The 16,838-nt window shown below is 41.4% G+C and overlaps 2 protein-coding genes across 2 annotated transcripts in view; one reads left to right on the plus strand and one right to left on the minus strand.

The window, feature by feature from the left end:
* LOC145391972 (mitogen-activated protein kinase kinase kinase 4-like) overlaps positions 1 to 16,838 on the minus strand; it is a 503,013-nt gene that overhangs the window by 95,156 nt on the left and 391,019 nt on the right. The gene's annotated exons all lie outside the window — the stretch shown is intronic.
* Positions 1 to 16,838, plus strand: part of LOC145391820 (uncharacterized) — a 97,763-nt gene that overhangs the window by 29,008 nt on the left and 51,917 nt on the right. Inside the window, exons 5-6 of the mRNA XM_080266308.1 lie at positions 8,294 to 8,429; positions 10,681 to 10,847. Coding sequence (XP_080122434.1) covers positions 8,294 to 8,429; positions 10,681 to 10,847 — 303 coding nt within the window. The remainder of the gene's footprint in view (positions 1 to 8,293; positions 8,430 to 10,680; positions 10,848 to 16,838) is intronic.

The raw sequence follows: 16,838 nt of genomic DNA on the forward strand, positions 1-16,838 counted from the left end.
TGTCAATACAACACTTAGGTTGGCTTCTGACATTATGTGAATTATTTTACAGTACTGTACTAATAATAAACTAAATACAGGGTGGTCCATAAATAGCACTCCACTAGTAACTCACCTTGTGGTATATTATGTGTTGTGGGGACAGCTCTGTTTGCTGGTGTGGATGTGGGTGTGGCAGTAGGAGTAGGAATGAATACGTGATGGAATAAATGATGCAGGACAGACACTGATACTGATGACTAAACTGTACCCACAACACAAGCTATTACCACGTGTCAAAGAGGAGTGTTGTATATGGACCATCCTGATATACTGGTATTGCACCAACACTGCACCAGCTACTTTCTTTCCTTATGTCACTCCACTTTCCACTTCTTTTGCACATTTTCCTCTCTTTTCTGTCATTGTACCCAGGTATTTGAACTCTCTCACCAATTCCAGTCTCTCTCCATCCAACATTAACATCACACTGGGAGTCATCTTCTCTCTCAATAACCATCACTTAACTCTTTTCTGCATTTAATCTCAAGGCACGAGGCACACAGACATCAGCAAAACTCTGCACTAGTCAACCAAGTTCTTGTCCAGTATTTGCAAGTAGTACTGCATCATCAGCATACAACAACTTTGAAATATTCCTTGATAAGAAACAGAGGCTTGAGTGTAGCAGCAGCATGAGGCTAACATGAAGAAGTGTAAACATATGGATGTGAGACTATGGTGTGGCATGAAAATGAAAAGTCAAGAGTGGGAGCAATGGAGCTGGGACTGCTGAGGATTGTATATGGAGTACAGAGAGTGGAGAGGATACGAAACAATGTGATTCGTGAAAGATGCGGGGTGAAGAAGTCTGTGGACATCAGAATTGAAGAGAGTGTACTGAGATGGTATGGTCATGTGGAGAGAATGGATAACAATAGAGTGGTGAAAAAGGTATATCTGAACAAATCTGAAAGAGGAAGGAGGCGAGGTAGGCCAAGGAGAAGGTGAAGGGATATGGTGGATGAGTGTGTGAGGAAGAGAGATTTGGAAGTTAGTGAGGCTAGGGGACTGACAAGAGATAGAGCTGGCTGGACGAATATTGTAAGGAGAAGTGCATGATCAGGGATTTGGCACCCTTTTTAACATGACGGCGTCCAGACTGACCCTGTTGGATATGTTTATGTGAAACTACAGAACGCGGTGAATGTTTTGGGCGTATCAGATAGAGCCAGGATACTGGGGGCTTGAATGGTGAGTGAATGGAAGCATGGCCCATAGGACTGGGCAAATTTAGGCTGTCTGGATGTTGCTAGCCCTCACCCTGCCCTAGGGTGGAAAAGGAGGTCCAGGTGATGATTGCACCATTACATTAATGTGAACGCCTTTACCATGATGACATCTTTTCTAATTTATTTTTGCTAACAGAAGACAATTTTATTAAGTTTGGGAGAGAAGTTCTAAACTGGAGAGGTTAGATATAGCCTTCAATAATCCTTTCACAACAAGATCCCTCTCTCAAGCTGAGTAAATTAACCTGATGGTGCATAAACACATGCACACACCCACCCATACACACTTGACTGGTAGGATCTGATTTTGTGGGACAAAAGAGAAACGAGGGGTCACAGAAAAATTTTGAAAAGGACCACATGCAAGAAAAACATCAAGAAGTACAATTTCCCTTACAGAAGTATTGAAGCATGTAATAACTTGGATAATGAGGTGATAATGCCAAGGATATTCACAATTTCAAAATCAAGCTGGACATCAGTAGTTATGGAGACGGGACAGTATGAGCATTGCTCCTTTCCCGTAAATCAAAACTAGGTAAACACTAGGTAAATAGACACAGACACAGACACACACAGACACAGACACACAGACACACACACACACCTATCTACTGTATTTAGAATTCAAGAAAGCTTTTGACAGAGTACTGCACCAAAGACTTTTATGGAAACTGTACCATCAAGGAAGAATCCAAGGCAACCTGTACTGTTCGATGCAGGATTTTCTCAGAAAAATAGAAATGAGAACAGTACTAAGGGGAAATTATTCATCATGGAGGGAAGTGACTAGTGGAGTTCCACAGGGCTCAGTGCTAGCACCAATTATGTTTTTAGTATATATAAATAACATAATAACACTGGAAATGAAAGCTATCGAAATGTGTTTGCAGGTGTGCAAAAATACAAAGGAAAATTACTAACACAGATTCTTCCAAAGAGCTACAAGAAGAATTAAATAAGCTTCATGAATGGAGCAATAAATGGCAAATGGAATTTAATGTGGACAAGTGTCATGTAATTAGGTTCGGGAAAAGTGAGAAAAAATCAGATTGGGATTATAAGTTATGGAGATCAACCCTACACATCAGAGAAATTACCAATATGCCGGGAATCGAACCAGAGACTCTCAGGTGAGAGCCAGGCAGCATACCACAACACCACGACCAGGTAAAAGTTAACTCACGTTGTCACAATCTTGTAACCAATGTCCCTCTGCCCCCCACTGTGGGCCTGAAGAGGGTGAGTTAACCCCCTGGCACTCGGGCAAGTAGATGCTTTTAATCTATCCCAAGCACTTACAGCAAGTCAGAATGAAGAGAGAACCTGTATTTTTACACAGGAAAAATCATCAGAGAAATTACCAATATGCCGGGAATCGAACCCGAGACTCTCAGGTGAGAGCCAGGCTGCCTGGCTCTCACCTGAGAGTCTCGGGTTCGATTCCTGGCATATTGGTAATTTCTCTGATGATTTTTCCTGTGTAAAAATACAGGTTCTCTCTTCTTAACCCTACACATATCAGAAAGGGAGAAGGACCTAGAAGTGATATCAATAACAGACTATCTCCAGCTGACTACATCAGTGAAAAGGTACGTAACATGTATACATTGCTTGCTAATATGAAAATAGCATTCACATATATAAATGACGACATGCTAAGAAAGCTAATAATATTGTTCATCAGACCAACCCTGGAGTATGCATCAGTAGTCTGGAATCCTCATCTCAAAAAACAAACAGATAAGACTGAAAAAGCACAAAAAGGGCAGCTATAAGGTGGGTACCAAGCTTAAGGGATGTAAGTTACAAAGCAAGACTAGAAAAATTGAATCTACCAACACTACAGGAGAGAAGGAAAAGAGAAGACATGATTATGTTATATAAATGCATCTCAGAGAAAGAGAAAATAGATATAAATGAATATATTGTATAACCTCTGGGGAAGCATCAGCAAGAGGACACTGCAAAAAACTACACAAAAAGAGAGGCGATACAGACATAAGGAAATTCAGTTTCCCAAATAGAGCAATTGATCAGTGGAATGCACCACCGAATGAAATAGTGTGTGCCAAAACCATTCATAAATTAAAGGATATGTACGATAAAAATGGTTTATTACACGAGACAGTACAAGCTTGATTCATTCCTGTTAAGACACAATTAGGTATGGTAAGAACGCACACACACACTACAGGAGAGGAAAAGAGGAGACAAAGAACAGCAACCAAGATTGTCCCCAACCTGGCAGATCTGTCGTACAGAGAGAGACTGGAAAAGCTGGATCTGCCTTCCTTAGAGGAAAAGAGAGAGAGGGGTGACATGATTGCAGTGTTCAGGGTCATGATGGGAGTAGATAAAATTGACAGAGAAGATCTGTTTGTATGGGATAGGAGAGTAAAAAGAGGACACGGAATGAAACTGAAAAAGCCAAGCTGCTTAAAGGATATCAAGAAATATAGCTTTCCATATAGATGCACAGACCTGTGGAATAGCCTGGAGAAAGAGTTCTAAGCAAAATTTTACTTACTGAGACATAGAGACGGGACCCCACGAGTGTAGCTCATTTCCTGTATATCACAACTAAGTAAATACAACTAGGCAAATACACACACATACACACACACACACACACACACACACACACACACACACACACACACACACACACACACACACTGAAGATTTCAACCATCATGTGATCCTGACTGATCCAGTGAATTACACACACACACACACACCGACAGAGACGGACCTCTTCCAGGATTGTGGGAAAATAATCGCTGAATCTGCGACGAAAGGAAGCTCAGCCTATTTGTGACTGTGTTAATGAGTGCGTGAGTGGTGATCCAGTCGGACAGTACTAAAAAAAAAAAAAAAAAAAAAAAAAAAAAAAATGCAGTTTCGGTCATAAAAGGGACAAGAAATAGTGAATACAGAAAGTCTCCATACGGTTGAATCATGGCGGAAACGGACGGTGCATTGTTTACAATTGGTGAGAAAGAGTTCGAGGGCTTCTGTGAAGAGGATGTGGGAAATGGAAGTATTAAGTTGAACCAGACAAGAATAGCAGGTGTAGAGAAAACAGCAGAGAGGAATGACCAGGAGATTAAAAAGGTATGGGCAGTAATTAAAGAGTTACAGGAACGGACCATAGAGCAGGAAAACGAGATCAAAAGTTTACGGAATACACTGGAAAAAATTTGTACCTGCAGTGACGAACAAGAAAGAGAAGTTACTGAATTAAAAGTGAACAATGAATCAGCCTTGAATGAAATAAAACAGCTTAAGAGGGAGAATAAGAGGTTGGAAGAGGAAAGGGACATGATGAAAAGCAAAACTAGATGAGAATGAATCCAAATCAAGAATACAGGAAGAGCACATTAAAGAAATCAAGAAGCAACATAAGGGGTGGAAGAGAATTCAGGAAGAGGGAGATGTAAATTTGAGAGAGATTATAGAACAACAAAGCAAGGAAAAGGTGGAGAGGGAAGTGGTTAGGGTGCTAAGAAGTAGAGAATCTTTAGTTAGGGATGTAGCAGATAAGAAAAAATGTATAATAATCTCAGGAGTTAAAGAAAAACGTTTGACAATAAGATCAGAAAGAGAAAAAGAAGAACTGAATAAGGTTAAAGAAATAATACCCGCTGGGGGTAGGGTTTTTTTTCAAGAATACTCCCCTAGTATCCCTGCTTGTCATAAAAGGCAACTAAAAGGGTTGGCGGAGGGTGGAAAATAACTAACTAAAAAAACAAACAATAAGCCTCGGACAAGGACTGACCAAACGATGACGACCAAGGACCGGACAAAGGACATGGTTATCGGAATGTGGAATGTAAGGGGAGTGAATGATGAGGTGAAAGAAAGAGAGATTGTCCAGGTGCTTGAGGGTGCGAAAGTGGATGTATGTGGCATAACTGAAACAAAATGGAGAGGAGAAAGTGTGAGAGAATGGGAGTATGGATGGGGTATATGTGCAGGAGTAGGTGGGAATGAGAGGGCAAAGGAAGGAGTATGTATAGTTGTGAGTAAAAGATGGAAGAAGAGAATAAGACAGTATGGATCAGTTGGGTCAAGGACTGTGTGGGTAAAGTTGAAAGTTGGAATACAAATGTGGGCGATTGTGTGTGTGTATGGGCCAATGCAAGATCGTGCTAGAAGAGTGAGAGAAGAGTTCTGGACAAATGTAGAAATATGCATGGAAAAGTTTGGAAGGAATGAGAGAGTGTTTTTGATCGGTGATATGAATGGTAAAGTTGGGAATGTGAAGGTGGATGGAATAGTTGGTGAGTGGGGTGTGCCTGCTGAGATAGATGAGAATGGAAGTGCGTTAGTGGACATTTGTGCTGGGAGAGGGTTGGTGATAGCCAATACCCTCTTCAGGCATAAAATGATCCACAGGTATACATGGCGAGTGATGAGAAGGGTGGGTGGTGAACTGAATGAAAGGAAGGCAATGATTGATTATGTGTGTGTGGATGAAAGGATGCGAAGATGTGTAATGGATGCAAGAGCTTATAGAGGTTGGGGGAGTGGACTTTCTGACCACTACTTGGTGGTGGCCAGAATTAGGATTCAAGTAAGATGGAGGAATAGAAGAAGGGAAAGACGAGCGGAAGGAGTAGTTGCAAGGAGAGTGGAAAGGTTACAAGAGGATGAGAAAAAGGCAGAGTATAAGAGAGAAGTGGAGGAACGATTGGGCAAATATGAATTGGAGCAGATGGGAGATGTGGAAGGTGTGTGTAGGATATTTACAGAAGAAATATGTGCAGCATGTGATGTGGTGTGTGGAAGGAAGTGAAGACGGAGGGGGGTGCAAGGAACAGCGTGGTGGAATGAAGAGGTGAGACAGGCTGTGGCACAAAAGAAGAAAGCATACAATGAATGGATAAGAAATAGGGGCGTGGAAGAAGTTGAGAGGCGGAAGAGAGAGTTATATGTAGAAAGAAAGAGAGAGGTGAAAAGATTAGTAAGAGAGAGTAAGAAGAGAGTGGATGAGGAATTTGGAAGGAATTTGAGTGTAAAGTGGAGGGACTGTAAGAAAATGTTCTGGAAAGAGGTGAAAAGAGTAAGACAGGGTGGAAGTGAAGTTAGCAGGGGAGTGAAAGATAAAAATGGTAGATTACTAGTGGAGAAGGGAGAAAAAGTGAGTAGATGGAGAGAACACTTTAAGGAATTGTTGAACATAGAGGATGGAAGTAATGCGAGTATAAGTGGCTGGGGAATGGCTGGGAGAAGAAGGGAGGTGAGAAGACAGGAAGAAATCAGTAGGATAGAGTTGTGGAAGCAATGAAGAAAGTTAAATCGGGGAAAGCCCCAGGAATTGATGGAGTGTGTGGTGAAATGCTGAAGCATGGGGGAGAGATAGTAGAAGAATGGATGTGGATGATGTGCAGATTGGTCTGGGAGGAAGGTAGAGTCCCGGAGGATTGGAAGTCAGGTATAATTATTCCCTTGTACAAAGGAAAAGGGGAAAAAGAAGTGTGTGGTAATCATATGGGCATTTGTCTTCTTAGTATAATAGGAAAAGTGTATGGTAGGATACTTATTGACAGAGTTAGAGAAAGAACAGAGAAATTAGTTGGAGAAGAACAGGGAGGCTTTAGGAAGGGAAGAGGTTGTGTAGATCAGATATTCATTCTTAGATCTTTAGTGGAAAAGTTTCTAGAGAAGGGAAAGAAGTTGTATGCGGCTTTCATGGATTTGGAGAAAGCATATGACAGGGTCGATAGACAAGGATTGTGGAAAGTATTAAGAATATATGGAGTAGATGGGAAGTTGTTGAATGCTGTGAAGAGTATGTATGATGGTGCTAAGGCTGCAGTGCGTGTGGATAGTGAACTCAGTGAATTTTTCTATTTGAAAGTTGGGTTGAAACAGGGATGTGTCATGTCTCCATGGTTGTTCAATCTGTACATGGATGGGGTAATAAAAGAGGTACAAGGTAGGATAGTGGATGTTGAAGTGGCCCTAGTGAGAGAGGATAGTGTTTGGAAACTCCCTGCACTGTTGTTTGCAGATGATACTGTGTTGTTGAGTGAAGATGAAGGGGAGCTGCAAGGCTTGGTGGATGAGTTTGGTAGTGTGTGTAAGAAACAGAATCTAAAGGTGAATGTAGGGAAGAGTAAAGTGATGGTCTTTGAGAGAGGTGAAGTCAGTGAATGTACAGCGAGGTTGGATTTTGTGGAATTGGAAAATGTGAGTACATTTAAGTACTTGGGTAGTGTGATGAGTAAGGATGGAGGTTTGGAGGGCGAAGTGCTTGAAAGGGTACAGCAGGGAAGAAAGGTTGCTGGTTCTTTGAAAGCAGTGATAAGAAACAGGGAAGTGAGCATGGAAGTGAAAAAGTTACTACATGACAGTATTGTGATACCAACTCTAACGGATGGAAGTGAAGCCTGGACGTCGTTGGAAGGACATAAGTCAAGAGTGAGAGCAGTGGAAATGAGTTATTTAAGAGGAGACTGTGGAGTCACATGGAGAGACAGGCTGATGAATGAGGATATAAAGGAGCATTGTGGTGTGGATGTGGATGTGATAGGAAGTGTTATGAGGAACACACTGAGGTGGTTTGGCCATGTGGAGAGGATGGAGGGTGAAAGACTGACGAAGAGAGTGTATATGAATGAGGTAGAGGGGGGAAGAGGGTGGGGGAGGCCAAGGATGAGATGGAGGGATGGGGTGGAGAGGTATATGAGATAGGGGGGTGTGAGTTGGGAGCAGGGCAGTGAAATGACGGGGGACAGGGCGACGTGGAGGCAATTTGTTTGTGGCCACCCCAAACGGGATTGAGGCGTCTGGCAACAGATAGATAGATAGATAGATTATTCAATACTATCTGTAATGTGGGATGTAAGGTGAGCACACAGTTAATTCCATAAGTGATCAAGAAAAAAAAAAAAAGTACCATATACTTAAAATTTCAAGTTCAGTTTTACAAAAAAAAAAAAAAAATAAAAAATAAATAAATATAAAAAAATAAAATAAAATTAATAAATACTGTATTCCACATTTATGAACAGAAGAAGCAGAGGGCAACCGTCGAAAGTTACAGGCAGTGATGGCAACTGTTCATGGACTGCGCACTGCAACACAGGCGGTAAAAGAAGATGTTTTACTACTTGCACAAAACCTCACAATACTTACCAATATCACTCAGTAAGTTCACAGACTTGTGTTTTTTTTTTTTTTTTTTTTTTTTTTTTTTTATCCACTCCATAGTAAATCAAATAAATATTGGCTTCTGAAGTTTCACTGCTACCTGTAAAGCTAATTAAACAACTTTCACCAATTTACAGCACCAGTTATATGTAAAATACTGCGGTATTTTGGAACACATCCCCGATGTATAACCTAGACTGCCAGTTATGTACTGTACTGCAAAATGTTTGCTGTGGTTGCATATGTCTTACCACAAGTAGCTAAACATGGTGGGTGTGGGTGTTTACTGTTCCTCACTCAAAGTAGCCCTACCTTCAGGCGACTTTAAGTGAGAAGCCAAATGACTTCCTGTAACCCAGGAAACTATATATAATTGTATACTGACTGGTAACTACAGAAACAATATGCCTGTAGGTCTAGTGGGTTAAGGTCCTCCACCCATATGTGGCCTATAAGGGTTTAAATGTATGTTGTCATTGTTTTTGGCTTGTACCGTACAATGCTGTAAATGGAAAAGTGACTGGTCACTTTCTCTTTAAATACCTGGACCTACCTGGCCCCAAGCCCCTAAGTTCTTAATGGGGCAATACAGGAGTGGATGATAGATGACAGATGGAATATGTGTTATTCTAATTACAGTATACAGATCACAGATGGGAAATACAAACACACTCTAACCTCACTTTAAACCATCCCTCAAACCTCAATTAGATTACAGAAAGTTGTCATTATAAGTTACCATTTCTGAACTTCCTTTATACTATCAAAACTACAGTAAATCTCAGACAAATTACCTGTTAAAGTCACACTGTTACCCACTAAGCTGATTTAATCATTCCACCTAATTTACAGTACAGTACCAATTGTGTGGAAAAAAGCTGATATTTTGCAAAACATCTCTCATTCATACAATACAAAGAACCCTTCAAAACAGCCTTTACAGTAGCCTTCTGGAAGCACTCAGCCAAAGAAGCCAGGTATCCACTGTCCATTAAATTTATTGGATTCTGTTTAGTCTCACTTGGTCTAAAACTGCTCTCTCTCCATTTTGAACTGAGTTGTATCAAGAAAGTGATGCCAGAATATGATGGTAGTCACAAAGAAGTTGTATGAAAAAGATGCTGAACCACAGTACTGCACTATCTTATTCTGCCACTGGGTAACCGGAAATAATCTGCAAAGGATACCAAATTTCCCCTGTGTATGATACATGAACTAGTATTTTATCATCCCCATAACCCTAACCCAATGTCCCACCTTTGCCTAGGGTGGGATGATTCTTAGCAAAACTCTGCTTTAACTTGGGATAAAAATCAGAGGACAGAACAAGTCTCCCTCCTGTGTTGTAGGAGGTATGGGGCAGCTTGCAACACAAGTGATGGACGGCTGAGTTGCCACAACCCTTCACTAAAATGAGATGAGGGCTTTTAATGTATAATGATGCAACATGGAGGAAAAGGAAGACGGAAGTTTTGTTGAATCACATTGCAAAAAACTGCGTACAGTACTAAAGTGTATTATTTTTCTAAAATGCTATGAATGCATTCTAAAAGAAACCCACACAAAGGTAAAATGTATATTCCAACCGCATGGTAATAGAAGGTTTTAAAATAAAACCCTATTTGTGTTTTTTGGCATAAAGGGTGTAGTGCCTCAATGCTATGTATCCCATGCTGCACCAAGAATAGGCTTCCAGTACAAACTGCTTGGAAGAGATGATTTAAAATACTGCAAGCATATTCTAAGGTAATCATATAACCAACCCATACGTGTTCCCTATGTGTCAACAAGTGGGTTGGCAGAGGGTTAGTGCCCCTTCCCACATAATAATTAACTCAAAGGCAAACAGCCACCCCTTACGGGATTATGGCGTCGGGCTACAGACTGATATTCTAGGCCTGGTATGGGACAGGTACAGTAATTTCTAAGGAACCACTCCCAAAGTGGTCACTAAATATGACACTTTGCAGACACACAACATGGATGTGGAGTGGTAGGCATCTCACATACAGCAATACCAAAGCATTACAATATGCAGCATGATGATAATTAAGAAGTTCTACCAGTAAAAGGTAGAATCAACATTCTTATGGCAGGCTTATAACAAAGACAACACTATTATGAATAAGTAAATGAGATGCTTGAGGGACTAAACCAGAAGGTTGGACAGTTATAACTCGAGTTAAAAGGGAGTGAATATATAGGTGCTCTCTCTCTCCCTCTCTCTCATACATTATCATCATTACAGAGACTTGGACAAGCTGAGCAATGAGATGGTGACCAAACAATACCTCCACGAGAACCTTAAAGAAATGAAAACTCCTGATACAACCCTAACCATGCTGGCCAGGACAATGTTTGCTCAGTCACGACCTGGACGGAGAGGGGCGAGCGGAGTCAGGCACCACGGCAGAGGTAGGCTGTTACATATAAACTATCTTCATAATTACTAAATATCTGGTGCAACTAGGGGCACTGACTCATCACCAGCTCTTAACTCTTTCAGTCTGAGGTGTGTCCCCTAAGTTGTATAAAAATTTTCTGGTACAGGTACTGTATTAGCACTGACACCTGGCCTGGCATAGTGTTAGTAACATGATGGACATAAAATGACTGACACGACTGACTGGTGAGAAGGACTGTGAATATGAATGTTGACAGCAAGGCATTATGGAGTAGACCTATGAAGATAAAGAGAAAGGTCTTATGTACAGTACCCTCGTGTCCAACACAGTAATATTGTCATGCATGGGTCCCGTGTTGGACCAAAAACGTGTTGGACAAACAACAAAGCTTATAAGGAAAAATGAATTATGTCAGCAACCCTAGGAAAAGTCACCCTAAATACCTACCATATACCTATACATATATCGGCACTACTGTAATTATAATAAATGGTACTGTGCTATGAATGATAACTAACCTTTTAGGACAGTGTTGGTGGGCTTGCTGGGAATCGAAGGTAGTATCCAAGGCTGTAGATAGTCCTACTGGGTCCCCGGAGGATGGCTGCTGGCGTCACTAGCGGGTAATGGCTGATGCTCCTCCTCAACCTCCCTCATAAATCCTTCAAAATCACACTCAGAATCACTATCTTTGTCAACAGCCATGGAAGGTCCTACTTCTGCCTGTCCTAGCACTCTGTAAGCCTTCACTGCTGCCAGGATCTTGTCTTGGTTTTTTATTATGGTCCCCACATTGGCTTCATTCATGTCGTAGGCCTTGGCAATGTCAACTTTCCTCTCCCCTTTCTTCTTCCTCTCGATGCTTTCTAGCTTGGTGGCCTGAAGGAGGTGCCGCTGCTTCTTGGGGTTCTCAGAAGGCTTCCTAGGCATCGTGAGCAGGGTAAAATGCAGTAACAAGGGCAGAAAATGCAGCAAGAAAAAAGCACCTTCCAATGCGAATTATGCGACTGAGTGGCGCTGTTGCGGGAGAAATTTAAACATCATGTGAGAGCAGAAGCGTTTTTAATTGGGGGACATCACGATCACCTCACGATAGTGGGCGGGGGAGGCTACTTGACGCAAATTTTTACTGGCTGTCAGCATCACGGGAACGTCCAGTATGACCATGTTGGGCCAGGGGTGATCGTGCTAGAGGCGAACTCTGCGGATTTCGCCCACTTCTCAGAGCTCCGTTCGTGTTATGCTAATGCACCCGTGTTACAGTAATTAAATCGAATTAAATCTTACTAATTATTGCTCTCCGTGCTGGACATGAATCGTGCTGGACAAACGCGTGTTGGACGCGAGGGTACTGTACAGCCTTCAAGATAGAGGAATTAAACATAAATAGTGCAAAAGACAGAGCAACACGGATAGATGCCATCAGATGACCAAGGGCAGTTTTCTCACGTGGTTAAGGAAGCTTTCTAACAACATTTTTTTTACCGATTTATTTCTGATTCTGCTCTGTTATTATACTGGTGTGGTTTATTCAAGCAATTTATGTTGATATAAAACAGATATGAGAAACAAAGAAGAGGATATTAATGGATGGTTTGGAAATTAAAACATTAAGGAAGAGGTGTTAAGGAGCCTCTTTAACTGACACTACAGGCCCAAGGCTCAGACATGCCATTAAAAATGCAATGCCAAGGCCGCAAGAAACTGAGTTGTTGACGAGTTGTACTATTTGGGTGGTGCAATTAGTACGGAGGGTGAGTTAGATGTGTTTGGATGAAAGTACAGAGGTGTTGCCCCTACTGATGATAAACAGAATCTCTGTATAACAGGGAAAACTTTGTGCTTTGAAAATAAGAATTATAATCCTCTGTGACAGTGAAACATGGGCAGTAAAGGCTGCAGCAGATGTCTGCAAGTATCTGATTTCAAACAGCCATCCTCCAAATATGTTATCTTGAGATATGCTTTTTCCTGATTCAGTTGACTCAACAGGGACCAATTTTGGAGTTACACAGCACTGTCCCAATGTTTGTGAACTAATCTTGGTAATATGCCAAAGACATCATGATGCACAAGTATTCCTCACAATGCAACATGCTACCCTTCTCCAGTCCATCTGTGTATGTGGAATTTCTTGTGTCTGGCTTTGCTGTGTACAATACATTGTGTGCTTCAACTTTTACCAGGGTGGGCTGTGTACTTCATCCCATGGGCATTACCATACAGGCATTTCCAGAACCATCTTGGAATTATATCTGTTTATCCTTAAGAAAAAATAAAAAAAGTTACAGTGCCTGGACGACCATGAAAGGTTGTGGACATGGCACATACTTTTGGGATTAATAAACCCAAAGTGTTCAGTGTGAAAAAACTGAAAAAGCTAAGCAAGCAAAGTCATCCATGGGGAGTGAGGTGATAAGTATTGTGAAGGAGTATCTGCTGCTAAAAACAGAAAATTATTAAGAAATTTGTCTGCATGCATGAATGACATAACCTACCCATTAACCCCTAAAGTCCTAAGTGCATCAAGTGATGTGATTTGAGTTTTATGCCAAAATGCCTAATCCCATCAATTGAGCAGGGCCTGTAAAAAACTGCGGAGCGCTTACTCCACCTCGATTATGACGTACATGGCTTCAGGCCAATGAGAACTCGCCCCTGATGTGGCGTGAGGGGGGATCGGCCCAACCCGGGCAGTGGGGGGGCACCCCCCCTCTCGGCTGCCTCCATGCCACCCTCTACTCCACTCCCTTACTCCCTCCTTGTCCCCCATCACTCTCCCACCCGTCCATGCACCTGCATTTCTCCTCCCACCACCACCTGCATCCCTTCCCATACTCTCTTGCCCCTCCTCCCTCCCTGCTAGCCTCTTCCCCCCCCCCCAAACCCCACCCCATCCCTCCCTCCTTGTCCCTTACTACCCTTCCAACCCCCTACAGACCCCCGAGAGTTATCAGGCCTGATGTACGTACCTGTTTCATATTATTTCTATTTCTTCCCAAATTTACATAAAATTACAACTCACTCTGTTCATTTCTTACGTCGTACCTACCAGTTTCCGTACGTACATACAGGTATTTGGAGAATGCTATATGTTGTACTACATGACACTTTTTTTTTTTTTTTTTTTTTTCCCTAATTCTCCCAGCCCAGATTAGTACCTCTGATTAGTCTCCATCTCCGAACAAACATTTACTCTCGGTAAACACAACTGCGAGCCCTTCATGGTCAACTTATCTGCCTGTTTGTTAGTTAGTTAGTTAGGGAGTCACTGCACATAACAAATAACTCATGATTCAGTGCACTGCATACTTTTTGCGCTAATTCTTTTCAACCCAATAGTCTGAGGCTGCTTATAGTTATTACTTTCGTTCCAAACTTTGTATACGTCTCTTTTCTCCTCAACGTTGTGTTACAAACACACAACGCTATGCGCGACAATGTTGGTTAGCATTATTTTTTTTGCACTTCCTTCACAATGAACACACTTATGTGCAGGTATGTTTCATGATTTACTACTGATTACTTATTTTTATGAATTCCTTTGTATTTTACATATATATATATATATATATATATGTCTGTGTTAGTTTTCGAAAGACTATGAGGCCTCATAAAGCTACTTCCTGCACCTGTTTCATCTCCCCACACCTACAAACACACCTGTTTTCATGGCTGGTGTGATAAATTCCATTGAAATGGAGATTTTCCGCAAGAGAATTTGGTTGTTGCCAAAATTGTAATGATAAGTGTGATGAAGTGTAATGATTATGTGATAATTGTAATGGTAAGTGTGATAAATGTGTAATTATAAGTTAGGACAGTAAAAAGAGAAATTGGAAACAAATTACTGGTATTGCTTTTTTTTTTTTCCCCCCTTTCTTATGCATGCACCTATGGCATTATTCAACTTTAGTTTGATGTCCTTGATGGTTATAAACATATGTTGGTGTTAGTTTTGGAATGATTATGAGGCCTTGTAGGGCTACTCTTCACACCTGTTTTATCTCCCCACACCTACATACACACCTGTTTTTATGGCTGGTATGACAAATCCCATTGAAATGGAGGGTATCCACAAGAGAATTTGGTTGTTGCCAAAATTTTTCTCCTCAAGTACCACCAAGGCCTTGTAGGCCTACTTCCCACACTAGTTATCTCCCCACACCTACATACACACCTGTTTTCATGGTAGATGTTACAGAACACACTGAAGTGCTTTTTTTTCATTCAAAAAGCTAGTTATTTCCAACCCCCATACATGTAGGCCTACTCCCCACAGCCTACTTTATCTCCCCACACCTACATACACCTGTTTTCATGGTTGGTGTGACAAAACAAATTGATATGACCTGTTTCAGTAAGAAAAACATGTATTTATCAAGATTTTCATGTTTTCTATTGTTTTCGAGGGGTAATTATCATAAACTTCTTTTGAACTTTGATGCGCGATTGTGTGGTAACCATTAGGCCTACGGGGGTATGGCTTGCGTTGTCAGGTGTGTAAATTCTTCCTCTTTAGCCAAAACATGATTAATATGCCCTTGGTGAAAGTCGCCAAAACACCCCCAAAATGCGTTGGGGGAAGGTACCCTGCCTGAAACAATTGCAGTCTTTAGGGGTTAATAAGAATGCCCTGTGTAACAAGACCAAGGATATTTTATGCTGAAGTGTCCAGAATTATGCTGGAAGCCAATCCAAGGCCATTTTGTGCTAGCAAGGGTTGGCTGCATAGGGCTATTTGAAAGACACAAGCTTCACCACAGCCACCTGTATGGGTAAGGCATAGAATATGGATGCTGAAGACACTGCCTCCTTTCCTACGGAAGATGAAAGGATGGCAGGTATGAAACTTCAAAGGTCTTCAACACAGAGGAGATCTGTTCATTATGGAAGAGGCTGACTCCCTCTATCTTCATCACACAGGAGAGGATGGTGCCTGGCTTCAAGATGAATTAGAAATGTTTGACTTTTCTCTTCTGAATGCATGGCACTAGAAACAGTATGGTGAAACCCTTTGTGATCCACTGCTACACAAACATAAGAACACCTGTGGGAGTAGACTTGCAGTATCTGGTAATCCACACAATACAAACGGGTGAACTACAGCTTATCATTAGAAGATGGTTCGATGACATCTTTATGTAAATGGCTGAGAACCTGTAGTATTCCTTCACCCCTCAAGGGATACATGACCAAAAAAAGTACTAACACAAAATTTTTGTTACACTTCACGTATCTCAACCTACATTGTTACTGTAATGAAATGGGGATATGTACAGTACATGACCTGAATGTAGGAGATGGCAATGCAAGCAAAGTTGGATAAGTAGGTATGTTAAATGAGTGAAAGAAAGCACTGTATGGAAGTTAATGTAGCTAAAGTAATGATGAGGGACTGTAAGAGTTAAATGATGTACATTTGGAAACGGATCTGGCAAGGGCTTAGGACCGATTTTTTACGAGTACTGCACGGGGATGGAAAAAAGGCCGAATATAATGGAGGAGTGATTGGGTAAATATGATTAGGAGCAGATGGGGGACGTGGAAGGTGTGCGCAAGATATTCACAGAAGAAATCTGTGCAGCATGTGAGGTGGTGTGAGGGGTGAAGAGATGACAAAAGGGGGTACAAGGAACAGAATGGTGGAATGATGAGGTGAGACAGGATGTGGCACAAAACAAGAAGGCATATAGTGAGTGGAGGAGAAACAGGGGCATGAAGAAAGTTGAGAGAAAGAAGAAAGAGTTATATGTACAGAGGATGAGGGAGGTGAAAAGATTAGGGAGAGACAGAGTAAGAAGAGAGTCGATATGGAATTTGGAAGGAATCTGAGTGAAATGTGGAGGAAAAGTAAGAAAATTTTCTGGAAAGAGGTAAAGAGAGTTAGACAGGGTGATAAAGAAGTAATTTGTGCAGTGAAAGATAAAAATGATATATTGCTAGTGGAGAAGGGAGAAAATGTGAGTAGATGGAGAGAACACTTTAACCTCTAAAGACC

This window comes from Coenobita brevimanus, chromosome 20, assembly GCF_032717465.1.
Source record: "Coenobita brevimanus isolate Jiangsu-jjx chromosome 20, ASM3271746v2, whole genome shotgun sequence".
Taxonomy (NCBI): Eukaryota; Metazoa; Arthropoda; class Malacostraca; order Decapoda; family Coenobitidae; genus Coenobita; species Coenobita brevimanus.